General features: G+C 39.6%; 1 protein-coding gene across 2 annotated transcripts in view; it reads left to right on the top strand.

The window, feature by feature from the left end:
• The window catches only part of LOC121632524 (dynein heavy chain 9, axonemal-like), a 198150-nt gene that overhangs the window by 23787 nt on the left and 147650 nt on the right, over positions 1 to 26713 (top strand). For both annotated transcript variants that reach the window (XM_041974102.1, XM_041974103.1), the window contains 12 exons: positions 1114 to 1257; positions 1394 to 1553; positions 3067 to 3222; positions 6272 to 6404; positions 6493 to 6770; positions 7082 to 7212; positions 7297 to 7423; positions 7862 to 8014; positions 8332 to 8457; positions 12281 to 12520; positions 12706 to 12866; positions 25657 to 25813. In XM_041974102.1, the coding sequence (XP_041830036.1) occupies positions 1114 to 1257; positions 1394 to 1553; positions 3067 to 3222; positions 6272 to 6404; positions 6493 to 6770; positions 7082 to 7212; positions 7297 to 7423; positions 7862 to 8014; positions 8332 to 8457; positions 12281 to 12520; positions 12706 to 12866; positions 25657 to 25813 (1966 nt within the window). The remainder of the gene's footprint in view (positions 1 to 1113; positions 1258 to 1393; positions 1554 to 3066; positions 3223 to 6271; positions 6405 to 6492; positions 6771 to 7081; positions 7213 to 7296; positions 7424 to 7861; positions 8015 to 8331; positions 8458 to 12280; positions 12521 to 12705; positions 12867 to 25656; positions 25814 to 26713) is intronic.

The raw sequence follows: 26713 nt of genomic DNA, 5'->3' as shown, positions 1-26713 counted from the left end.
CTGCCAATCTTCATGGAGCAGCAAGTCCACAGCTGTTCCACAAACAGCATCAGGCTGACAAGCTAAGGGCCGTAACACATACAAACAAAGCAACTTAAACAAAGAAGCAAACAATAAAACAATCATTTAAACAAAAGAAAAGCCATGATGACACGATGATGTCATCAGCTCACATCAAAATCCAGGTCTTGTCATTGTCATAAAAAATAAATAAATAAAATAACCGTTGAATATTTGAAGGCAAAATGCCTGGAAATCCCATAAAAGTTCATGAGACTGAAAGACCGTGTGCAGACACAGACAGAAATGAGGCAGAGAAGAGGAAAATATCTTCTAATGTGCACGTGTGTGTGGTTTGTTACACGGATGGTGTTAGGAAGACCAGCAGTAGAGCTAAACCATCTCTTGACTGCAGCTTGTTTGTAAGCTGTTAATGGAAACTTTGTTTGTGAGGTTCAGATGATTTATTGCCTCCACAGCTGGTGGGATGGGTGTGATATTCACACTCTGTCTCCCAGCTGAAATGTTCCAGAGCCCAAAATGCCCAAAACATGAAAACCTGCATAAAATTCTCACCAGCAGTGTAAACCTGAGAAAATGATATTTTTATTTGTAGGATCATTTGTTCAGTTTGCTGCTAAATATTCCATGAACATGATGTAAATACAGCATGACAAGCAGCATGAGGAAGTTCTTTAATTTTGGAGACAGCCTGTTACCGATGGCAACAGGATTTCCTATTTAGCTTTCCTTTGTCAAGTGTCACCTATCTCACCTCCTCACACGATAATCCCGAGGCTCATGCATCCGACAAGACTAATTGAATCTTAACAAAATGGTAATTCATAGGGTGAGATGCTTTGTCATATTATTTCATTGTCAGATTAGTTATGTGTGTAATTGGTCTCTTAATAACCTGGTGATTATTTTTCCATTACCGTCATGGAAGTCATTTTTAATTGTCACAGTATGGAGTTAGCACCGCACACTCTGGGCTGGTTATGATGCAGCCAAGTCGCCGCTTGGCAAACCTGCAGCCCCTCATTTGCCAAACATCCTGATTTATACCAAGCCTGTCCAAATATGTGTGTGTGTGCTCTTGTATTTGCCCAGGTTTGACTGCAAGAGCCCCTACCAGCTGTTGGATGAATTCCACCAGCAGATCCAGGAGAGGGAGGCAGTGATGGCCTCCCTGGTGGAGTCTGCCAGCCTGTTTGAGGTCACCGTCTCCGAGTACAAACAGCTCCAACAATGCAGGTAAAGACCGAAGCTGGAGCGAAGAAAACGCCACCCGTCTGAGCCAGATTTTAAACTAATGAGCGGTTACTTTAGAGATGCCGGAAGTGATGCAGTTTCACTGCTGGATTCATTCACTTTCTTACTTCCCCCGCAGACGTGAGGTGGGGATGCTGAAGGAGGTGTGGGATATGATCACTGTGGTGGAATCCAGCATGGCGGCGTGGAGGACGACCCCCTGGAGAGAGATCAATGTGGAAGAGATGGAGCTGGAGTGCAAATGTTTCTCTAAAGATATTCGGGGGCTGGATAAAGAGGTGAGGGCAGAGCAGATGAAAACTTGGTTAGAGAGTTTATTAAAAACACTTACACTGCTAACATACAGATCATACCTGAATCAACAGAACTACAGGTAAAACAGTGGAGAGTTCTTTTCTCCACTTATACATGGTGCACTTTTCCTGCAGGCATCCACCTGTTTCCATCTTATAAGTACGTTACAGTAAAAGGCCTGTTACACATATGGGAACTGGAATTTATGTTCGCATCAGCTGTTTTGTGGTGGAATCACATTTTTTAGGATTAAGTTCTTTCCAACATCATCCCAAATGGGCTCTTTCTCCATTTCTCTGTCTGTTATGTTGATATCATACTCTTGGAATCTATCTGAAGAGTGATAGTGATAGTATCACCAAAAGAGTGATAGCTCTAAACTCACCGTCTCATTTATCAAGTCCACCTTCTAGTACCGGGTTTGACCCCTTTAAACTCTAGAACTGTCTTAGTTCTTGGTGTCATGTCGGAAAACACATCAACCAGCTGAAAATCAGACAAAAATATGAGAAGTTTCTAGATTCTCTCACGCAGGTGAAGATGGAAGCATCTTGCTCCAGTGAGGAGCAGATGGAGTATTTCTTCTGCTCCGGTGTTAAACTGATAGCATCATGGTTGTCACGGCAACACACACAGCTGAACAAGCTGAATAATTTTAGGAATTTAGGAATTTCTGAGTTGTATTACGGGTTTAAATGGATCCAATATTCTTTGTAGGTTTTAATAACATCAGCACGTAATCCGAGATCTGAACTTTGAGCATATTTAGAGCGATTCCACTGAATGAAACGCTTTAATCAGGAAATTTAAAAAGTTTCCCTTTTTTTTCTGTTCTGCATTTTTTTTTTAACCAGAGTATTTCTGGCTCTGAATCTGGGGAAACACTGTATTGTTCTGGTACTTAAGAAGTGCATGTCAGATTATTACAGTAATCTGATTACTCCCAGAAAACTGATTTTGATTGTCAAATAAATGCACTCTGTTTTATATAAAAAATGTAGTTATCTGAGAATGTTTTTAAAATTCAATAAAAATAGCTGGTTACACAAGTAGCTGTAAATGAATCAAATTGAATCGGATTTAATCAAAATCTAATCAAAATTGGTTGTTGTGAATTGAATCGATTCAGGAAATTAGTGACAATACCCGGTCCTGATGTGAAAGCCAAAAAATTTGCCAACTCTTCAGCCAATTTCACACTTTCAGTCAGAGGGTGGTTTTTTCTTTCTGTGTTCAGATCAAAACTTATATATGCCACTCTCATTGTTCCCTCAAGGGTCTTACAGCTGATTCAGCTGTTGTGGGAAAGATGGGCTCCACACATGAGACACCAAGTTAAAGAGTTAGACCCTGAAACTTAACACAAGCGTGAGCTGTTTATTCTCTCAGCTGCTACTTGGAGCTATTCGCCCATCTAAGTCCAGAGCTGCAGCTCAAAGCTTCCTTGTTTCTGTTAGAAATCTCCTGTGCTGGTTTCTAGCTTTGCGTGTGTTGTAGGTTCGAGCATGGCAAGCCTTCACAGGTCTGGACAGCAGGGTGAAGAACATCCTCACCTCCCTCCGGGCCGTAGCGGAGCTCCAAAACTCAGCTATACGAGCCCGGCACTGGCATCAGCTGATGGCTGCTACTGGAGTCCGCTTCACCATGAACCAGGTTTGTGGTTTATTCTACGCAAAAATCATTAACTTTCTAACTAGTACAAGCAAAGGTTTTAATAAGATTTCAACCATTTAGCTTTTTTCCTCTTCATTGCAAGTGAGATAAATTAAGTTTATTTTTTTATGCAGTTTTCCAGTGAAATTGATGGAAGCAGCAGCTTTTCACCTGAAACTAAATAATATAATCATAAAACTTCAAGTTGAATTCTGACTTCATCCTGAAAGATCATCAGCATGTTAGACTGAGATAGAGCTGACATCATTTTTCAGCAGTTTCAGGTTAAAATTATTTAGTTTAATGGCTGCTATAAATGGAAATAAGCCAAATGATTGAAAAACTAAGTTAATCTGTTGGTAGAATTTAAAATGTTTTTGTTGCACTAAAAACGGCTAAACCAGTAAACATTTTGGATTTAAATGAGTTGGACAATTTTCCACTTGCAACAACTGTTATCCTAATTATAACTTTTAGGTGTGAAAACATGACTTGCTTACAGTGTTTGCAGAGAAAACTGGGATGATGCATGGTTAACCCTTTAGGTGCCAGAGTTTTTAAAAGAAAATGTTTTGTAATGTTAAAGTCTGGTACACACATAATGATTTTTGGGCAGTTTTTGTCTCGATTTTGCCTCTTCCCAACCTCGGACGGCAAACACCCGATCATCGTGAGATTTCCCTGTCCAATTATCATTTGGTCTGTGGTGTTACGAGCCGATTTGTCCCGATAATCCGCTCCGAAAGGGGTCGTAGCCGTTTGTCTTGGTTCTTCTTCTACGTTTCAATGTTTGTCCGGCTCGGAGGACTAGATTGTAGATTGTCGTGTGTTGTTCTGTGATTACATTTTCGGAGCACACCACACTGAGTACGTTAAAAACAGATTTTTTTATCTTCACGTCTCAGGTCTCCACCAGTTAAAAAAATCTCATAGGATGAAAGAATTTTTTACCAGGATTGTGTGTACCAGGATTAAGGTACAATGACATTTAATCTCATTATGGCATCACAGGTTGGCAGCCGTATTAGATTCCATAACTTTCACTATGCCAGTAGAAAAATGTTTTCACTTGAAATTTACTTCAATCAATAAGAAATAAACAGATTTTATTTTCTCGTTGTTCTTTTTTATTTTATGATTAATGCTGTTTTATAGTAAATAACATGCAGGTTCTCTTAGTTCCACGTTCAATATGTGCAATAGTCATTTTAAAAGTTTTTTAATAAACACTGAACCAGTCTGAACCTCAACCGCTGTGTATTTGAGTTTGACACCCCTGCTTTAAAATGTCACTTTTAAACAAACACAGCCTATTTAACCTCTTTAAATGTTGGTATTTCCTCTGCAGCAGGTCAAAAACAAATTGAATTATTAAAACGAAAAAAAACAGTAACATTCAAATGAAATAAAAAATGAAGTATTTCATAACAGGAATCTCTAAATAGCTGAGAAAGTTCATCATCAGCAGTGGAAAAAGTGTTTTTTTTGCTGTTTCCTTTGTAATCAGCCCAGTAGGTTGTCTTTCAGACTCAGTTTTCCTCATAGACTTTGAACATAATAATATTAATAATAATAATAATTGAAGCTGCAAGCGGCATCCATCGGGTCCGAGCCTCCTGGACCCTGCCACCTGATGCTAATATGGTAACTAACATGCTATGTTTCCATGGCAACAGGTGTAATGCATTAAGGACCCAACAAGTATGAATACTGTCAAGTTTGGTGCAGTTCCCATGTATTCCTATGGAGATATGAGCAAACCGTGTTTCATGGCGAGAAGGCTTTTTTCCGTCGGTTGCCACGGTTACACGCTTTCTCCTATTAGAAAGATTTGAACAGCGTTTGGTCCCCAACTTCTCGGGAAGCTTTCAAATAAGATGTGTGTAAAGTGAAAAAAATGGGCAAAAAATGGATGTACACGCCAAGATGGCGGGATCCCCGTTGCCATGGCAACAGGTGTTTGTTTGACTTTTTTGCTCGACTCGGGGTGTTACACGAGTGTGCCGAGTTTCGTCTTCCTACGTAGAAGTAGACGTTCGGGACCCCATTCATTTGGGGATTTTTTTGGTGTCTAGGTGGCGCTGTTGAGCCAATTTTGCATTGAAGTGTATGCGGACCTTAGAATATTGCAATTTTCGCCGGGTTTGACGTGTGTGCCAAATTTCACAACTTGTCATGGGTGTTTAGGGGGAGAATAATAAACATTTCAACAACAATAGGGTCCTTCCATACTTCGTATGGCTCGGACCCTAATAATGATGATGATGATGATGATTATTATTATTATTATTATTATTATTATTATTATTATTTATTAGTGCTTTTTAAGACACCCAGAGTGCTTTACATTGAATCCATTGTTCACAAACTCTACATTCACACACTGGTGGTGGTAATCTGCAGGTGTAGCCAGACTGGTAGAAGCATGGTAGCTAATCCACACCAATGGCTTCTCTGACTAATATATTAACCTGGGTGAAAGGTCTTGCTGAAGCACACAACAGATTGACTGGGATGAAGGAGGGTTTGAACCAACAACCTTCCGAAAGACCAAAGTTCTTTGCAGTTTTGCTTTGGCCATGGTCCATCACAGCCTGGAAAGACGATGTCTTTCCACCAATCTGACATCCTGCTTCAGTATCTTCTAAACTTTTCTTTCTTGGCTTTGCTGTGCTTTTTGACTGTTGCTGCATCAACATTTAGATTTTGTTCCATTTTCTAAAAACAATAAAGTTGGTGAGCGAACACACAGGAAATAATTGCTTTGGACTGGAGTCTGTTTAAAGTTGAAATGAATTCACTAATTACAGACTTAATTTGTCAGCTTTTCTTTGTTTTTTGGGAAATTTGTCAGTTTGTTTATCTGAATCCTAAAAATGAAAAATAAGTAGAAACTGTCTTCATCATAAAAAATCTTTCTCACAGTGAATGTGCTGGTCGTAGTTAATAGATAGTAAAAAAGGAACCATAATGGTCTCACTCATTGTCCCTACTGTTATGTTTTGACGAGACTGATCTGAAACCAGCTGATATGTCGCTCTGTGGACAGGAGACCACCCTGGCCGATCTGCTGCAGCTCAATCTTCACTGCTTTGAAGAGGAGGTGAGGGGGATTGTGGACAAAGCTGTTAAAGAGATGGGGATGGAGAAAGTGCTGTCGGAGCTCAACTCCACCTGGACAGGTTCAGGAAGCATCCTCTCTTCATTTAACCAAAGCACGAGAGCGTGTCCTTTTCAGAGTTTATCATCAGTCATCTCGATCTTGTGCAGGTATGCAGTTCCAGTACGAGCCTCACCACAGGACCCAGGTGCCTCTGCTGCGCACAGACGAGGAGCTGATCGAAACTCTGGAGGATAACCAGGTTCAGCTGCAGAACCTCATGTCCTCCAAGCACATTGCACACTTCCTAGATGAAGTGTCTTCATGGCAGAGCAAGCTGTCTGTGGCAGACTCGGTCATCTCCATCTGGTTTGAGGTGCAGCGGACGTGGACTTACCTGGAAAGCATCTTTATCGGCTCGGAGGACATCCGCTCACAGCTGCCTGAGGTTACACACCAAACAGACCCATTCATGCACACATGCTGAGTTAATTACAGCTCTATGTGTCAGGTTTACATGAGCATGGAGCTCATATGCATGCAGACCTTAACCCCTGCCCTTGTCATTGGCATAAAAAACAGATAGCATAACTGTTGGAGCTGTTAATTAAGGATTCGTTAATTGGCCTTTCTCTTATTTTTAGAGCTGAGATTACACAACTTTTTAATTGCTCCCATGATGTTCAGGCTGTGCTTTAAGCCTAGATGTTTGCTATTAACCTCCAGATTCTCCCTCCTCTTATGTGAAATCCTTTTCAGGACTCCAGACGCTTCGAAGGGATTGATGCTGATTTCAAAGAGCTGGCGGATGCCATGCATCGGACGCCGAATGTTGTGGAGGCCACCAATAAACCAGGCCTCTTTGGTAAGCTGGAGGACATCCAGAGCAGGTGAGAGTTTGGAGTTTGTTAGAAAGTGCCTTCTTGTTCTTATATTCTCCATACATGAATGTTAACTTGGTATCTTTTCTTCAGGCTCTCTCTGTGTGAAAAAGCTCTGGCAGAGTATCTGGATACCAAGCGTCTGGCCTTCCCCAGATTTTACTTCATCTCTTCAGCTGATCTGCTGGACATCCTGTCTAATGGGACCAACCCACAGCAGGTGGCTTCTCAGCACTCTCCCTGAGGAGCAGTGATGAATTTTATTCTTTTCTAAACTCATAATTTTACGCAGCTTTTGCTCTTTTACCATGATTTATTACACAATTTGCCTCCTGCCGACTGTTGTAGTACCTACACAAGCCACATGGGGGCAGTTTTGCTCACAGGTTTGGCGCTTGCATTCACCTCCATCATCTGGACATAGTCTTGTCTGTTTCTCCCTCAGAGATAAACTGAAGAATTTGCCACCAGACCTCTGTAAGAGGAAGCAAAGAGGCATGCAGCAGAAACGCAAGCCCTGCCCATACACAAACCACTCTGAAATGCAGCTTTGGAGCATTATTTATATGCGTGACGGCAAAGAAAATGCCAGTGAGGCCGTGAGAAAGGTATAAATTCAGCCTGAGCTGAGTCTGTCTGTGTGTGTGTGTTTGTTCAGGTCCAGAAGCATCTGTCTAAGCTGTTTGACAACATGGCTAAGATGCGATTTGAAGCAGATGGAGAGGGAAATCCGTCGGAGACTGGCGTGGGCATGTACAGCAAAGAGGACGAGTATGTCCCCTTTAATCAGTCCTGCGACTGCACTGGGCAGGTGAAATATCCCTCATTTATACCTCAGTTCAGAGGTTTTTGCTGATGGAAAGAACAGATAACATAAATATTACAGCTCAGAGTAAAGCAGATGAAATTGACTGTCTTTGCTCCTGGGGGGGTTGCATATCAAAACCCATAAATCCATTCATTTTCCATTACATGTCATAGTATTTGCCTGAGTCCTCTTCTACTTGAATGCTTATTAATGACCTCATTAGAGTGCTGATAAGAGCAGCTGTTGGTGCTCACGTGACAGAATTTGCAGTGTTTTTCTACATTTGTATTCATGGTCCTGTTTTCTGTTTTCTGTTGAAGGTGGAGCTGTGGTTGAATAGGGTGCTGGAGACCATGCAAGCCACTGTTCGCCACCAGATGACTGAAGCGGTAATGGCTTATGAGGAGAAATCCAGAGAGCAATGGTTGTTTGAGTATCCAGCTCAGGTAATCAGACTCATGCAGATTTAACTGATCACACTTGCTTTATGGATTGTGCCAATCAGTCATACTACATCACATGACCTGCACCAGAAAAAATCCAGTGAGCAGCAGTTGTCTGGAAAAAAATATCTTGTTGATGTCAGAGGAAAATGGGCAGACTGGTTGGAGATGATAGAAAGGCAACAGGAATTTAAATAAGCACTGGCTCTAACCAAGGTCTGCAGAATAGCATCTCTGAACACACAACACGTATTCAGATGCTAGGCTCAGAATTTGGTGGAAACATCATGAAAACATGGATCCATTCTGCCTTGGATCAACGCTTCAGGATATTTTCTTGGTCCACTTTGGGCCCCTTAGTACCAACATGGCCTGGTTTAACTACCACAGCCTACCTGAGTATTGTTGACCATGTCCATCCCTTCATGACCACAGTGGAGCATCTTCTGATGCTACTTCCAGCAGGATAATGCACCATGTCACAAAGCTCAGATCATCTACACCTGCTTTCTAGAACATGATGATGAGTCCACTGGACTCCTATCTATCATGTCAATATGGAGCACCTTGTTTAATCTATTACACCAAGAATTAAGGCAGGAATGAAGGAAAAAGGGGTCCAGCCCGCTACTAGAAGGGGACCTGATGAAGTGGATAGTGAGTGTAGATGGTTAAAGACCAGATTCCACTGAGTATTTTCAGTGTTAAAGTCAGTGAGAACAAAAAAAGCTGTGTGTCTGTCATAATGAGACTCTTTCCCCTCTAACATTCTCCTGAAAGGTAAATTTGATGCTCCTGATTGCCAAACATTTGCCTGAAGTGACTGATAAAGGTCTGGCTGCAAGTTCAACACAGTTTACTGTTTAAGTCCACAAAGAGCAGCAATTAAACAGCTTGACTGAAATGGCCCTTAGGAGGGAAGAAGGAAACGTGGAGGTCATCGGCTGGAGTGTCCAGACTTTGTTCCACCATCTTTCCAGCTACACAAATGCAGTCAGAGGTTTAGTTAATAAATTAAAAATGCATGCTATAATTAGAGTAAAACATATTATTATAAACTTTTACAGAGCTGACTGGAAAGACATTTACATTAAGTGAAAAAAATCTCTTCATCCTGTTTTAATTGTTACAAATAGAAATGTTTTCTTTCACTTTTCTTTTATACCATGTGCACATTTTAAAGCTCAGAGTACAGAATGTGTACTAAGCTACAGATTATTATTATTATTTTTTTATTAAAATGTCTGAACTTAGGCCGATTGTTTGATTCTTATGTTTTAGTTACTTTTGAGATTTGATATGGAAGTGATTGTGTTAAATCAGCAAGTGATATTGTCTCGCATTCATTGGTGGATCCTGAATTGAGTAGGAATCATATCATGGCAAAATTTGTAAGATCCACAGACACTGAACTTTTATCTGGTGAATATATCATGATCAAAGTGGTTATTCACACCCTCTGCAGTTTCACCTGCAAGTCTCTCATGGTGTGTCTCTGTTAACTACTCCAGCTCCACAGAGCTGGACGGGTTCCTTGGTGTACAGGAAGACACTTGCTGTAAATCCACATGGAGACAGAAGCAATTTAATTAAAAACACATTTTCCATATAGACAGGGTTGTTTATAGAAAGGCGTGCATCCACACAAAACCACTGAAAATACTGTAATATATGTACCAGGCCTGTATGTGGCACAGTAACGCTGCTACAGAAATACAGCAAAAACAGAAAAGAAGACATGGAGCATGTGATGGCTGGCCGATAGGGTTAGGGGTTTCAGTAAATCCAGAGCATTTATCCTTAATACTGATACCGATACCAATACTTTTTGCTTGCACTTCATAATCATTTAGGGCCCGTTGTTCACACGTAATCCGATTGGATTTCGGTTGTCGGATAGGATCAAATCTTGAAAATGTGGAAACCTGGATTTTCAAATCGGCTTGGATCATTTAATCCAGCCCTGGTTGTTATCCGGGTTAAACCTTCAGTTTGGGTTGTTCAAAACTTTGGAATTGAATCGGGATAAATTTTCGCATGTTGTTAAGGCATGCAAACTGTCTCTTCTTCCTTCTGTTCTTCACATGGCCGGCAGCGCACATTGTTTTGCATGAACGGGATTCTGGATCATGGTGATCCGGTCCTATTTTGCTTTGACAGGGTAAAAGTAAGCCGGATTACATGATCCGCCGTACCAAAAAATGGGATTCCCAAATCCAGATAGCTTTTATCCGGATTAAAGTTTTTGAACAACTGGCCCTTAATGATTTTACCTTTAATTATTAATGATTATTATTATCATGATTAAACACAATATAAAGATGATTGTCAAATATAACATTTTTATTAAACTAAATGGCAGAAATGATATTAAAATTTAAGTTTTTTAAAGAGAAAAATAAAGTCAACAGTGAAAATTAGCGGAACAAAAGCAAAACCTTCTATTGGTTGGCTCTAATTCTTATCCTTTGTTTTTTTTTTTTTTGTTTTGTTTTTGTTTTTGTTTTTTAGCCCCCAAATCACTCTGCAAGATTATTGATCTCATCACACTGGTATAGTTCAATTCTGATACTAGCCTTGATATCCATAATATCAATATCTGGATCAATCCGCCCCGCCCTAGAGCATCTGTAGAAACTTAAAAGTATGAAGAAGAAGAATGGAGTTAGATTCTTTATATTTTGTAACATACTTTGCTGTAAAAGTCAGCCTGAAGCCTGGGCTCTGACTGCATTAAAGTGTTGCTTCAGCAGCAGATTCACTCACCACTTTGTGGTTTTAGGAATCTTTTTAATGATTTTCTTTTCTTTATTAGGAGTTGTAGGTTTGTTCCATAAAGTCTCCAAAACATCAGTTTTATTACCAGGCCTTTAAATGAACTATTTTTCAGGGAACATAATCTGAATTATTAGTGAAAGCATTTAATTTTACATGTTTGTTTAAACAGTTTTTATATTTGTTTTTCTAATTCAAATGCCAAACATTTTCTCAATGTTGTCTTTTCTTTTGAAGAACAAGCTTTTGCTCTAAACACATTTAAAGTGATCGACTTTACACTGAGCAGATATTTTTGATGACTTTTGATGACATGACTGAAATAAGGGTGATTTTGGTCTGCCCGACATTTTGCAATATCTGAACAAAAGTAAAAAAAAAAAAAGTAAAAAAGAAACAAACAAACAAAAAAAAAAAAACAATAAAACATCTTAACTAAATTTTCGTTCTGACTCTTATTTATTTATATAATCACAAGTATAATCTTCACGCTTCACTCTTGGAAAAATCTGTAAAATTAGGGACAAATGTACTGTAAAAATTTGAAAAAAAATATCTGTTAAAACTTCATTTTAAGCAATAACAGTACTTAGCTGAACTAACCTTTAACAAATAAAAACTGACATGATGTGATCCACCTCAACACACACTCACACACTTTATGAATTCCGATTACTTAACCGTTTCATATTCTCTAATCATAAATTGCATGTTGTACACCAGGGGTTATCATGTGGTAACACCACATCCACTTTCTAAATGCAAAGGATCAATAGACCAAGTCCATTCATAGCCAGATAACACAACACCTGCTCAGTCCATCCAGTGCGGCTCGAAGCTGATTCCACACACAGATATGCAAAATAACAAAAAAAAAAAAAAAGACAGCTGACAGGTGAAACCTTTTACATCTAATTACAATCATTACTGCACAGCTGTGGGTTAGAACAGGAAAATGCATGAAAGGTGTGTGGGAATTTGTCTCGGTTCCGTCATTCCCCAGATCAAAGAGCGAGTGTTTTCCTTCATCGTCTCTGACTTGATGTTTCAGGTGGCGCTGACCTGCACTCAGATCTGGTGGACGTCCGATGTCAACATGGCGTTCGCACGCCTTGAGGAAGGCTATGACAACTCCATGAAGGAGTACTACAGAAAGCAGGTGTCCCAGCTCAACACCCTCATCTCCATGCTGATTGGTCAGCTTACACCGGGGGACAGGCAGAAAGTCATGACCATCTGCACCATCGACGTTCATGCCAGAGACGTGGTGGCCAAGATGATCGCTCAGAAGGTGAGAACAGCACACCCGGCACACCATTTCTGCTGCCACAGTTCAGAAGCTTCTTTTTGAGAGTAATGCACTCAGGATATTCAGGAATGTTTGATTTTTCACCATAATTAGAGAGTGGAAAAGCTTTGATTATCTTCAGCCTTGGCATCCTCTTATCTTGTTCTTTTCTTTCTCTCTCTTTTAAGGTGGAGAATTGTCAGGCCTTCGTTTGGCTCTCCCAGCTCAGACACCGATGGGATGAAAGGGAGAGGCATTGTTTTGCCAACATCTGTGATGCCCAGTTTCTCTACTCGTATGAATACCTGGGCAACATGCCACGATTAGTCATCACTCCTCTAACAGACAGGTACGGAGGCGTCATTCTTGGCATTTTGTTCAGACTGAGAGGCAACCAACACCATTACTGCTTGTTTACTCAGTGAAGGTGAAGCTGTTTTAATCGTCCATTAGATTGCCGTCGCTACGCTTAGCTTTTCTTTCTTTCCAATGCAGCTCATGAGGAAAACATGTAGTTGCCATGTAAGAGCTCAGTAATTGTAAGTGTAGGTGCATATTATGTTCACTTATTTATGCTCACACTCAGCTGTTGTAGGAAAATAACCTGCAGAGATTTATTCACTTGGCTCAAGTAGAGAAGTTGGTAAAATTTAACAGGCTGAGGAAAAATGATAATGCTCTACTTGAAAGCTTTTGAAAAAATAACAGAATAAACCATTAGCTTTCCAATTTGAAAGATTTACATTTCATTTGCATGGAAACTCTTGAGTCCTTAATTTCAGACAGACTGATGCGTTGATATTTCCATCTAAGTCGTTTTTATACAAGACAAACCAAACTGGAATGTTTAATGTAAACCAGCTGCATATTTGATGTCTCTCTAAAACAGGATGTGTCTGTTGAGAAACACTTGAACATGTAAACATCTGTCCAATTACACCCACTGTTCACTTTATCCGGTCCTCCTTCTAGCACAAGTTTGGACCCCTTTTTCCCCCAAAACTGCCTTATTTCTTGGTGTGATAGATTCGACAAGGTAACATTCCTCCGAGGTTTTGCTCGATATTGACATGACAGCATCACACAGTTGCTGCAGATTTGCATCCATGATCAGATTCTCCCGTTCCACTGTGCATTAAAAAAAAACAAAAACAAAACAAAAACAACAACAACAAAAAAAAAAAAAACTAGGCATTCAGCTGCAAAAGGGTTCTGGTGGTGTGTAGGCCAAAATTAAGACAGTAACTTACAGTAGAATCTTATCTTTAACAAAGATGGATAAATCTTCAGATGTATGTAGCTCATGTTTTTGAGCTAAATTGCTATCAGAAATAAAAGCACTTCTAATTGACTGCTTTACTGTATTAGAAGTGCTAAAAGAGTAAAACATGGCGCTGGAGGTTGGGAAGCCATCTGCTCTTTGATTGGATAGTTTGATTTGTCACCATCCAGTCAGATAGAAGTGTAAACATATGGACATAATTCACAACCGCAACTTTTTCACACACAGTTTCGTGCTTTGCATCTGTGAACAGGGTTTTTGCAAAACAACTTTATTTTCATTTTCACAAATACAAATCTTTTTTACAACCATGCAAACCCTTTTCTGCAAATTTGCAAACTTAAATTTTTCAGGCAGATTGTTTTTACAGGGTGATAAGCTTGATTTACAGATGCAAACTTTGAAATTATGTGAACACATTCATATACAACTGCAAAATCTTTATGAATTAATATTGAGCCCATAAGAAATACTCAGAGCTGTACAACACATCCTACAGCTTTCAGTGTAACAGCTGCATTTTGTCAAAGGTTTTTTTCTCCGGGCAGGAAGTGACCATTCACAACCTACAGATTTCTGAGGTTAAACATACTAATGCTGACAATGGGAAAGGACTCAAATGCAGATAAATGATGTATAAATGTGATGCTTTCTTAGAATCTACATTTGAATTATGCACAACCACAATGACCAAAACCGTTCAGACAAACTCAGCACGGGCATGTGGCCAACAGCTTGTTTGTTCATACTCACACATTTCTGCAGGACGCCCGATAAACTACACCGAGATGAATACCTATATCCCACAGTCATTTGGCAAACTGCAGGGTTTGATTGTGCAGTTTTCCAGGCTGACCAGTGGTCTCTTTGAAGCTTGAACAAAGCAGAAAACAATGGGCTTTGATGGGCAGATCAGCGGCGTGTAGCAAGACCTCACCATATGGTGCATGAACTTGCTGCAACTCTCACAGTTTGTCACTGGCTTTCATTGCAACAGTGGACCAGGGACCAGGAGGCTAGGTGTCCAATCCTTTAATCCATGACTTGAGAGAAAAGCTTAAACAGCTAAAAGATTATTTGTTGTTTGATATAGTCACACAACTTTCTTCACAGCAGAGGCACTTGGAGAAAAATGCTGCTTGCTGCTGTTGGTATCAGTGAATGTTCATTTGGCTTTAAAACTATGATTGACTGCTTTACCTTAACTGCATACGCTATCCTTATGAGGAGGAATGTTAGTTGTATATGAACGTGATCAGGATTAGATTTTATAGCAGTTCAGTTAAGACTTATTGTTGCAACAGAGATGTTCAAGTCCCTTTTTCCCAGTCAAGTTGCAAGTCCCTTTTAATTGTAATGAATAATCTGCCATGCGACGCAAGCTATCTGGTCTGCTTAAGACACAACATTATAATATCCAAAGAATCGCCTTATTACTCGCCTTATATCTAACAATACTGACTGGCTTTAACTGAAAAATGCTCAGATCCTTTCCACCGGCCAATTCCTTTGCTTTACTGAATTTTGAAAACCCGTAGCCTAGAAGATGACATGGGATTTCTTTTCAGATTAGTAAATATGCCTTTAACATATAACTTAACCATAACTATTTAACGTGTAGAAAAGTCCATCTCGACCCACTGAGAACTCTTCCAAACTTATACTGCAGTTTATAGCATTTTTAATGTACCAATGACGGTCGACATGCTACACACTAGTGCAGGATCATGAGTTGTCCTGCAGGTTTTGGATGTTTCCCTGCTCCAACACACCTGATCCAAATGGAATTATTCTCCAACAGCTTGCTTCCAAGTTCTGCTCAAGTCTTTAATGACCTATTAGTTTGAGTCTGCAGTTGGGGATACCTGAGCAAATGCATCAGAAAAACCTTAATAATTTAGGGGGAGCTTGAAATGACTTCAACATGAGACATTAAAACAGAAAACATTAGTATAAATTTTTTAAAAGTTGAATTTAAAAAAAAAAAAAAAACTCAATATTTGAATATATTCAGATCCAATAATATACAGGTCCAGTAAATACTGTTAAAATGAATAAAGCAGCAACAGCCTATACTTATTTTTATAATAAATAAACAAACCCAGTAGAGTTAACATTATTTTAGTATAAAGGTAGTTACAAGCTAACATTAGCTCTGATTTTGCACTTAGCTTGTTGCTAACATCAGCTCCATATTACAGTGACTAACCTCTCCAGGTGTGTTTTAAAGTGGATGTAGTGGATTCAGTGTCCTGTGCTTTTATGCCACAGACTTTGTGGTTTGCTGCTGTCTTATTTATCCCTTATGAAGTTTTTACTATTTAAAAGTTACAGTGCAGCAAATGTGTTTACTAGTTCTGCCATGCATGGTTCTGCGTGTGCACATTACGTCTGGGGAAATGACAGCCAGCCGACAGGAGATCAGACAGAGAGAAGATCTTGAAGAAAAAATTTAAAATAAATGATTGACTCTTTAATCCCGAGTTCAATTCGAGTCTGAAGTCACGGGAAATGTGACTTAAGTGCACCTCAAGTCTCTGCTCAACAACTTCAACAGATCAAGGGTATAATTATGTGATTCGGATAGGGCTGGGCAATTAATGAAAAATTAAGTGAAACTGACATTCAGAAGCAATAATTGATACAATCTTGCTCATATCAATTATTTAAATCATCTCCTACGTATACACTACCGTTCAAAAGTTTGGGGTCACTTCTCTATTGAATCCCATGGCAAAGTGACCCCAAACTCTGGAACGGTAGTGTATTTAAAAATATTCATTAAAAGACCACATATATAGCTGAACTATGTGCTTCCTTTCACTTCTTATAAAATCAAAATCTGCTTTTAAATTAGGAAAACGTTTGCAACAAAAACATTTAATCTTAATGGAGGAAACATGTTCAGTTTATCGTGATATGGATTTAACGTCATATCGCTCAGCACTAAATACGGCTTCACTAAGTCTACCAATGCTGATAGCACTGGTTGTTGTTTCACATCGATGATTTTCAATCTTTTTGGAGCCAGTACCCCCATGTCCATTATCCAGGTCCCCTACCGCCCCACCATTAAAATGTAGGCTATGGTTACGTTTACACTGCAGGGCTTAAGGCTTAAGGAAGAGTCAATTTCTCACTTCGACTACAATTGTGTGCTGCACGGTGGTGTGGTGGTTAGCACCGCAGCCTCACAGCAAGAAGGCTCACAGCAAGAAGGTCACTGGTTCGAGTCTCGGCCGGGGGGGTTCGAACCTTGAGGGTGGTGGCCTTTCTGTGTGGAGTTTGCATGTTCTCTCAGTGTATGCGTGGGTTCTCTCTGGGTACTCTGGCTTCCTCTCACCGTCCAAAGGCATGCTTGTTAGGTTAACTGATGACTTTAAATTCTCCCTAGGAGTGTGTGTGAGTGTGAATGGTTGTTTGTCCCCTATGTGTTGGCCCTGCGATGGACTGGTAACCTGTTCAGGGTGTACCCTGCCTCTCAATTTAATGCTGGGATAGGCTCCAGCTTACCCGCGACCTGTAATGGACCAAGTGGTACAGAGAATGAATGACTACACAATTGCGTGTCGTTTTTATTTAACCAGAAAAAATAGAGAGAGCAACAACATGGAGGCGCCCGTGGAGCTAAAAAAAAAACACAGGAAACCCCAGATACTGTGCTTGAGGTTGCCGGACAACCGTGAACAACTTTGCTCTAACATGAAAGTCTATATTACTGCATGGTGAATTATGTAGTTAAAAGTCTGCTACAGTGTACAACGAAGAAGAAAACTGGTTTAATTACAAATAAATAAAATTTAGTTCATTCAATTCAGTTTTATTTGTATAGCGCAAATTTACAACAAAGCCATCTCAAGTTACTTCACAGACAAAATTAATTACTGTTAATAATAATAATAATAATAATAATAATAATAATAAAACACATTTTATTTAAATGGTGCATTTCAGAAACCCAAAGACGCTTTACAAAATAAAAGTTAAAAACAAGAAAAAATACAAGCAAGCAGGTAAAACTACACAAAGTAAATAAAACACAAAGAAGTTGAAATTAAAAGTGTATCTGCTAAAAGCAGCGTGAAGCTGGATGAGTTTTTATTTCAGATTGAAGGGTCTGTGGTTTCTTGGATGGATTGTGGGAGAGACTTCCAAAGCATGGTTCATCTTTTGGTTAATGCAGGACAACTTCGGTTTCTAGTTCATAACAGCTTAATATGAAACTGCATCAGATCTCTGTCCAGAGCCGCCTATCATCCCACACCTGCTTATGTTTTGATTGTATTTACCCACAATGCTGTGCAACGAACCCACAATACACTTTGTTTTGTAGTCTGCTTTGTTAAAAATACCTTAAAAAATGCACAAGTACTAAAGAACAGGTACTGTTCCACACTAATTTCTTTTATCTGAGGTTTTCTTTCACACGTGTTTGTTTGATTTGGCCAGTGAAAACAAAACAACTTCTCCCAAATTAAGATATTTATTCTTACAAATAATTGGAAATGTGCACAGAATTCTGATTTCCCTTCTTAGCTAAGACCCTCTCTGTTTACAGAAAGAGAAGTTCTGCCTTTCACATGCATACAGAACTCGCCCTCACTTCCTGAACTTCAGCTTAAAAAGCCTTTCTTATGCTAGACAGTGATTGGAAGCTATGCTAACTAGTGTGTGCCACGTTCCAGCTGTACTGCGGCTTGGTTCTGGCCTCCACGGCGGGTCAGTTCACACCGGGAGCGTGTAAGACATGGAGCACCAGCAGGTGTAGTACACCTATGGATCCGCGAGATCACAAAATCACTGGAAAATTGGTGAATCTTGTGATTGTGAAAAAAACAGTGCTAGTCTGCTCCTTTGTGCTGTGTTAGTTGGAAATGACTCACGAAGGGCCAGATCATTTATATTAAGAAAAGTTATTAAGGCTTGAATGTGCCCTCCTACAACAAACAACCTTTGTGTTTGCTTCCTTCAGGATCCCATTGATGTTTCTAAGGTGAATTAAACCCTCGTTCTTCCTGATTCATCGAAATCGAACATTGGATTGCGAACAGCCCCCCAAAAACACTTCAAGATCCCCCTTTTAGAAATACTGCTCCCAGAGCCCCCCAACAGGGGGTTTTCAGAGACTGTTGGGGGGGCTCTATTTTAGTTAAATCATATTTTAACCAGGCTGAGGAAGGAAACCAGGCTGAGAAGCAGCACAGCTGCTGCTGCCGAAGCAGGAAGGAAAGAAAAAGAGAGAAAATGTAAATATGTAAATGAATAAGCTGATCAATATAACTGGTATGTCAAAAAGCACAGGGTGGATCGGATGATTTATGAATGTGTGTTTCATTAAATTAAAGTGCTGTTGGTATATATTCTTCATGCATGTGAGCAAGTTTCAGATTTACACTTAGATGCTCTAAAATGCTCAGAGTTCATTTTCCAGTTATTAAAATTAGTTTTTCAGTCACTTTAAGATGGATGTAGATATGAACATGAACAAACATTTGGTGGGCTTGACACACTCCTGACTTGTACTGAAAACCTAACCTGACCAGAACTGGTTAGGTTGGGATTAAGATTAATGTTCTTAGGCATTTTCCCCTGGCTCATAAACAAAAATAACAAAAACATGATTTTCTTTTCTTTCCAAGGCAATATCATTCATTTTAGCACTGACAGTGAGTTGATCAATAAATGAATTTACTCAGTTTGACTTGTGATAAAAATCACTGTATATATTTAATAAATGAAATATGATGATTAAACACTGGCTCTTTTGTGATTACACCTCCTCAGTTACATGGCTTAGCTATATATTGAAAAGCAAAAGTCTGCATATGTATTTAATAGTAATAAAAATAGATATTAAAAAATCAAACTGATACCTGAGGACTTCAGTGTTATCATGTCTGATTTCTGGCTTTGCGATTTTTCTTCTTTTTTTTTTTTTGCAATGCAAAACCTTTGAGGCATATTTTTCTTGGAAAAATGGAGATTTAATGAAAAAGTACCACTTTTAATGATCATGTGGTGAATAGACCACTCATCTCATGCTATGAATCATGGAGACGGTCTTAAAAATCTGTCAGGTTTATGATTGCATTTCATTGTATTCCTGATTTTCAATAACAGTCTACTGTTAATGCTGTTAACAATAATGAATTAACAATGTCTCCGAGTCCCGGCTAGGCCTGACATTGTGATGGAGATCGATCAATAGATTCCTCTTGAAGTGGACATTTTCACTTGTCAAAGACAAACCGGGTTTCTATGCACCTTCCAACAGCAAGAGACCGATTTCCATAAGGTACTGCAGGGTTCGAATTACGCAGGGGCTTTTGTTGGGAGCCTTATTTTCAAGTGGGCTTACATGTCTTCCCAAGTCATGTGCACATGCATATGTATTAGTGCATGGTGGCCCCGTCAAAAACTGCCACTCTGTTACTACTATATGCAGCTGATATAATCAGAAACATCTCACAGAAGGACAATAACATGAAAGTCATGCAGGAATTCCTAATCAGAGCAAACAAAAAGCATCAGAGCAGAAGTCTGACATTTCCTGCCTTATCATATGCAACAACAAGTCACTTGCATAGAACAGCTGAACAATAAGCAGCATTCTGGAGTGTGCAGTGCTCTGTTTGTCGATGTCCTTCTCTTGCTTTGGAAAGGTTTTTAACAAACACAAAAGCAGCAAAGTAAATGGTCACCACTTGGAGGTCTTATGACATACAGTACAACGAAAAACAATTCTGTAGTGACTCAGTCTCATTGAAACATAATGGCTTGCTGGCATCCTGGCAAGACTCATCATCAAAATCATAATGTACACCAGTGTAAGGACTAAAGTCAGTGTTTATTAGTCTACCCTAAGCCAGTTGCCACCACAACAGCCTGGGTTGTAAGAGTGTTATTAGTTTTCCACAGAAACAAACTTGCTACTGAATCATTCAATAACACACCACAAATGAACGGTATTGGTTTTGCAAATTCAATAATCAGAGTGCTGCGCTGCCACACTTGGATGGCCACAGGTGAAATCGATGGCAATCAAAATCATCTCAAAAGAAATGTGCTTGGGAAAAATGATTTAGAAAATGAAATGTGTTGTAATAACCACACAGTGCTGATAAATTAATGCCAGTCATTAAAGAAACATTGGGAAACTTATGGCAAACAAAAGAAAATATAACCTGAAAGTGGACTACTGTTAGAGCTGAGTGTTTTCAGGTGAGCCAAGCTCTGTTTACCGCCCAGGTAATTTCAACTGTAAGAGAATTGTATGAAAAGAAAAATAAACCTTTAAAACATTAAAATCTAAAAAGCCAACATATTCTTAGTATTATTGTTGCCCAGTCTCAAATCTCTGGAGGACTCAAACAGCTTTTCCTCAAGAATATCCCTGTATTTGGCATTATCCCTCATTCCCTAGCTTCCCCAATCCCTGCTGATGAAAACTATCCCCACATCATGATGCTGCCACCACCATGCTTCACTATTGTGATGAAAAGTGTGAGGTTTGCATCAGACAGTGTTTTCCTTGATGGCCAAAAAGTGTCATTTTAGCCTCATTTGACCAGGACACCTTCTTATAAATACTCTCTTGGTGAACCCTAACCACACTTCCTTTTCTGTAAGAAACCTAGATCTATGGACTGTGCAGCTTATGGTAGCCCAATGGACATGTAAACCAGTATCCACCATCTAGGTTCCCAGCTATTTCAGATTAATACCTCATCAATTACATCTAATTATTGACTGATCAGTTAAGTCTTATTAATGCCTTCTCTGGTTAATGCCCTTCTTGCCTGGTGTTGGAGGTTTTGGTGGACCTTTTATTGAACTATACATATTATATCTGAAGGGAATTGGTAGCACTGAATTTCTTTTAGGGATGTGTTAGGTTTTGAGGCTCCCACAATACGGATCCTCAATCCTTTAAAGAGACCGAACACCGACTTCCTCCGGAGTAATCCAACCAATGACGAACAGAACCCACTTCAACTCCAGTCTTCACTGAGCTCAGGGTTTTTACTCACAGTTACAATCAGCAGTATACACTTCCATTCTCTGACCGACCCTCACAAGGCCAACCACCTACATATTTACACAGTGCATAAAAACCTACGGTCAGCCCCATTACCATACAGAAACGGGTGTATATACAATTGTAACTCCTAAAACACTATCACAGATTAACATCCACCATTTCCCACCAAATACACCATTACATCCCCCTTTAACCCAAATGCTTAACTTAACACAATTACATAAATCAATAAAGCAAATACAAAAAATATCATCACTATCATCATCCCATCCTCCCCCCTTTCTCTGGCCACTTGGTTTGTGCCAAATCAGCCAATTCAGCACACCAGGCCCTGGTTAACACCCTCATGGGCGCGCCTCCATGAAGGTGCTGATCCCCAAACCACCTCAGAGGGAGAGAGAGAGATTAGCAACAAAAACACATGCTGAAAATAATCCAAACCCAATGCATTACCCAACCTAATAGGATCCAATATTAGTGGATAGATACATTAACAAAAACTAAAGAAACACAAATAAAAGGATATTAAAGTGTATGCAGGGCATGTATGTGTGTGGTCTCCTACTGAGCACCTGCTTAGTGAGGAGATGTATGCAGCTTCCTCACAGGATGAATACATATGCATGCACAACTTTTTTTTTCTTATTTAGAATTTGAATCTTTATTCAAATTTCACTTCACCAATTTGGACTATTTTAAAATCCATTTAAAGTACAAGTTGAAACACTCTCACATATTAAAAAGCAAGAGGTAGAGTATTTTTGCAGGTCCCTGTAATTACCAGTCTGCACAGTATATACTTGTTTACCACAAGCCTGTATGGTTTGTTCACCCGCTGCAGCAGGATAATTAGGCTAAAGGAACTCACCCTAATCTATAATAGCAGGAATGTTATCGGCATAATGTTTCCATTCACTCAATACTTACTGCAGGATCTCCAAATCTGCACCATTATTCAAAATGTCAGGGATATTTTCCCCACACACACATGCACACAACCACACACAGAGAAAAGAGAGAAAGATATATCGCAGTTACTTTTAAAGACGCTGTAATAAAACGAGTCACCTTGTCACAGCCCAGTTTAGTCTGGGATGTGTCTGTAGTTACTCTGCGGATGCAGGACATCCTCAGCAGCCTCCTTGATGCCTCATTGTGTGATTTTTGGCTATGTTTCAATGTAGTGCCACAAAGCCTTGTTGGCACCGGTATCCGGATGATACACTGTGTACAGATGGGATCGTTTGTCTTGTGTGTACATCTGTCTCTCGCTTTCCAGTATTTACCGCTTCCATACATCATCTGTTAACCAGCAGCTCTGTAAAATCGTTGGTGTATTCAAAAAGGAAACCATTGCGTTTATCGGCTTGATCAATGAAGTCCTGATTGTCTCTGTCGGTTAAGTGCTGGTTTTTATTGATACTCGGAGGACGGACTGTTCATTAGTCCTGCCACTTTCTGCAGGAGAAGCGTCACTAATCGGTCTGTGTGATAATCAAAGCACAGGAGCAGAATAGATTATCATATAATGATGTTATGACAATGACTGAGCTGACACTAAGACATTGTTAGAGCTGCTTAGACGTCACCTCAGATTATTTTCTTTATACTATTTACAGATGTTTGGAAACCTTGTAATGCTGCAAAAATTCAGGTTTCTTTAACATCTTTGAAAGGACATGAGGATAAACGAAGGAAGGTAATCCTGCAGGAGAAAGAAGTCACTTTTCTGCACCTTTTTTACTATTCTTCCAGGCCTTAAGTACAGGAACACTGTTTTTAATTAATCAACTGTGATATTATGGTAATGATAAGGGCTTGGAAAAATGGAAAAACTGTTATTTATATATTTGTGTAAGTAGCAAACAGAGAAGATACAGCATATTAATTCCTTAGCTGCAGTTATATGAGAAATTTTTAGTATATAAAGACATCATCATCTTACCAGGTCTTAAATTTGGCAAATACAACTTTAGATGAACAAAACATGACTTATTACACTGTCATTTATCTGTTCATGCAGAGCTCTCTTTCATGAAGGTCCAGTTATAGGATTTCATTGAGGTTTGGTCAACATTCTTTTCTTTTTCAGTCATTCTGTTGTACATCTGCTGCTGTGTTTGGGATCATTGTCGTGTTGCATGAAACCATTTCAACCAAGCTTTAGCTGTCAGATAGAGCTCACAGTCCACTCAATGACTGGAAGGTGTCCAGGTCCTGTGGCTGCAGAACAAGTCCAGATCATCATCCCATACATATCTGCTTTGGTTTGGTCTGCCAAAGGACAGTGAGCCTCATTCACCAATATCTTCTTACAAATTTTCTTAAATTTGTTCTCAAGTTGAACTTGAGAAAGTTTTTACGAAAACCCTCACTCAGATTCAGAAACGTGTTCCTAGAACGTGGAATTGTTCATATCTTCCCTCCTATACTGGTGAATACCAATCTCTCCTCAGTTGAAAGGATGGACTAGCTGGCCCCACTTTGCAGACATACCTGTGGTTGAGGGAATGGATCTGGCCTGTGTACAGTCTTTTGCACCAATGGCTGAAGGCTGCAGTTGAATTAAATCTGTCTTGACTGTGACTTGTTCTTGAATGAATGAATGAAATGAATGAAGTTTAATTTTCTCCTAAGGGAATTTATAACATTTGGACATGATCTGCCTTATCTTGGTATTTGTCTTAAATAGCTAAATTGTTTGTACTACAAATGTTATTTATAGATCTGACAGAAACATGACTGTAGTATTGTTGTATTTTAATGAACAGAACAGCAGAAAACAATACAAATGCTGATTTTGTTCGAACGTGTCGGCTTTCAGATGTTCGTAAAAGTACTCCTGAGTGTTCCTGAGTCTTTGTAGGATTTGTTCTCAGCTAAGAACAAATTCCAGATACAAAGATTGTGGTGAATGCCACAAATTTGGAAAATGCTCGTAAGTAGGATTGTAACCACAGTCCTGCCAACTCCAACCCTTTCCACACAAGTCACACTGGTTTAGTCTTTTTCTAACTGGACTGTCATGAAGTTTAACATGAGATGTAGCTCTTGGTTTTTTCTTAGTTCCTCTGAGTATTCCATGGTCTGACCTTGGGCTGGACTTACTGGGATGTGCGCTACTGGGATGACTGGCAGCTGTCTTGAACGTTTTCTACTTGTGAATAATCTTTCTTTCTGTGGAATGATGGACTCCAGATAGTTTGGAAATTAATTTATAATCCTACTAATACTTATGGAAATGTTAAAGATGGGTTTCTGGTGCTCTGATCCTGTTAAAACATTAGAACTGAGAGAGTATAATTTATTTTTGACATGCCTGTAGATAAATACCTGGAATATTTCTGAACATTTGACAGCCTTAAGCTGAGCTTGTGTCACCATCTCCTGTCTGAAGCCGAAGCTCAGCTGAGTGTATTCCTCGATGTGTTGACCTGAAGACCCCTGGCTGAGATGAAAAAATCCCCTTTTAAAACCGTCAGAATGAATGTAGAGTTGAAGCAGGGAAGTTTGATGCAAGGTTTTCAGATGTTACCATAGACTATCCCAAGGTATGTTTTCTGATATTCTGATATTGTGTGATTATATCAGGATGCTTTTTTTCTTTTGTAAAATGCATGTCTATATTTCATTGAAAAAAACAAATAATGAGATTTATTTGATCCTTTTCTGTGTTGGAGTTCTTGCTGTGAATACTGAAAGCTGTGATTAACAATCAGTCGAATGAGTCAAAATATGAAGAAAACAGAATGTTTTGTTTAGCTGTCAGACTGCAGTCCTCAGTGGTGATACATATATACAAATCTCTGAATTTAGATGCTACATCACCTTGACGCAGTCCCTCCATCTGACCATGAGTGGAGCTCCAGCTGGGCCTGCAGGCACAGGGAAGACCGAGACTACCAAAGACTTGGGCCGAGCCCTCGGCATCATGGTATACGTGTTCAACTGCTCTGAGCAGATGGACTACAAGGTGAGCAAACACGTAGCTAATGTGCATTCACAGCAGCTCGTTTTATGTGTTTTTCATCCCTGCCTTTGTCAGCAATATGGTATGCATTCGTTATTAAAGTTGTCAGCCCCCCTTCATGCTCTTCTCTTTTCATCTTTTTTCCTTTTCATCTTCTGTTTGCATCCATCTTTTAAAGAAGAGCTGATTAATTTGATCCTGAATCTTCTGTTGCCAAACCCGGTCAACGAAAGCTGCTTTATTACATGCTCTAAGTATTATTCCTCACAGCCTCTTCAGATGAAGTAGTTAAAGGAGATGCATAATCTGGTGATCTGGCTCGGTCCTGCCCCACGTGGACAGGGGTTTCATTGCGTGCAGCCTCCCTGGCCATACATTTCACAGCATGACGTCTTTAGGGAGAAGTGCTAATGTACTCCAGAGAGAGCGTGTGCACCGGAAGCTGGCTTCAGAGCCTCTCGCTGTAAACTCATTTTCAATTATGCATAAACATAAACATGCCGGTTAGAGCAGCAGTCCAGTCAACTCCTGTCTGGAGTTGGCTTGGTAATAGACGAGAATAGTGAGTTGCTGCTTCATCCTGGGCCAGCTGCTCTCTGGAGGGTTGTTCACATAATCTCTGCTTAATGTTGGAGACATTTAAACTCTCCTTTTCCCCATCAGTGATGTGGTTTTATTAGCGTAAGACTGTTTAATGCGAAACTCAGATTTGGGTTTTAGGTCATATTTATATATACATTAGTACAGGACTTCTGGACTTCCTGATTCTTTCAGAATTGATTTTAAAGTCCTTTTACTTTTATTTCTGGTTCTGCTGGTGGTTTTCTTTCATGGTTCTGGTTCTCCTGGAGGTTTTCTTTCCCGGTTCTGGTTCTAGTATAGGTTTTCATTCCTGGTTCTGAT

Source organism: Melanotaenia boesemani, chromosome 21 (genome assembly GCF_017639745.1).
Source record: "Melanotaenia boesemani isolate fMelBoe1 chromosome 21, fMelBoe1.pri, whole genome shotgun sequence".
Classification (NCBI taxonomy): Eukaryota; Metazoa; Chordata; class Actinopteri; order Atheriniformes; family Melanotaeniidae; genus Melanotaenia; species Melanotaenia boesemani.
Note: the sequence above shows the minus strand (reverse complement) of the source record. Positions and strands in the feature narration are given on the sequence as shown.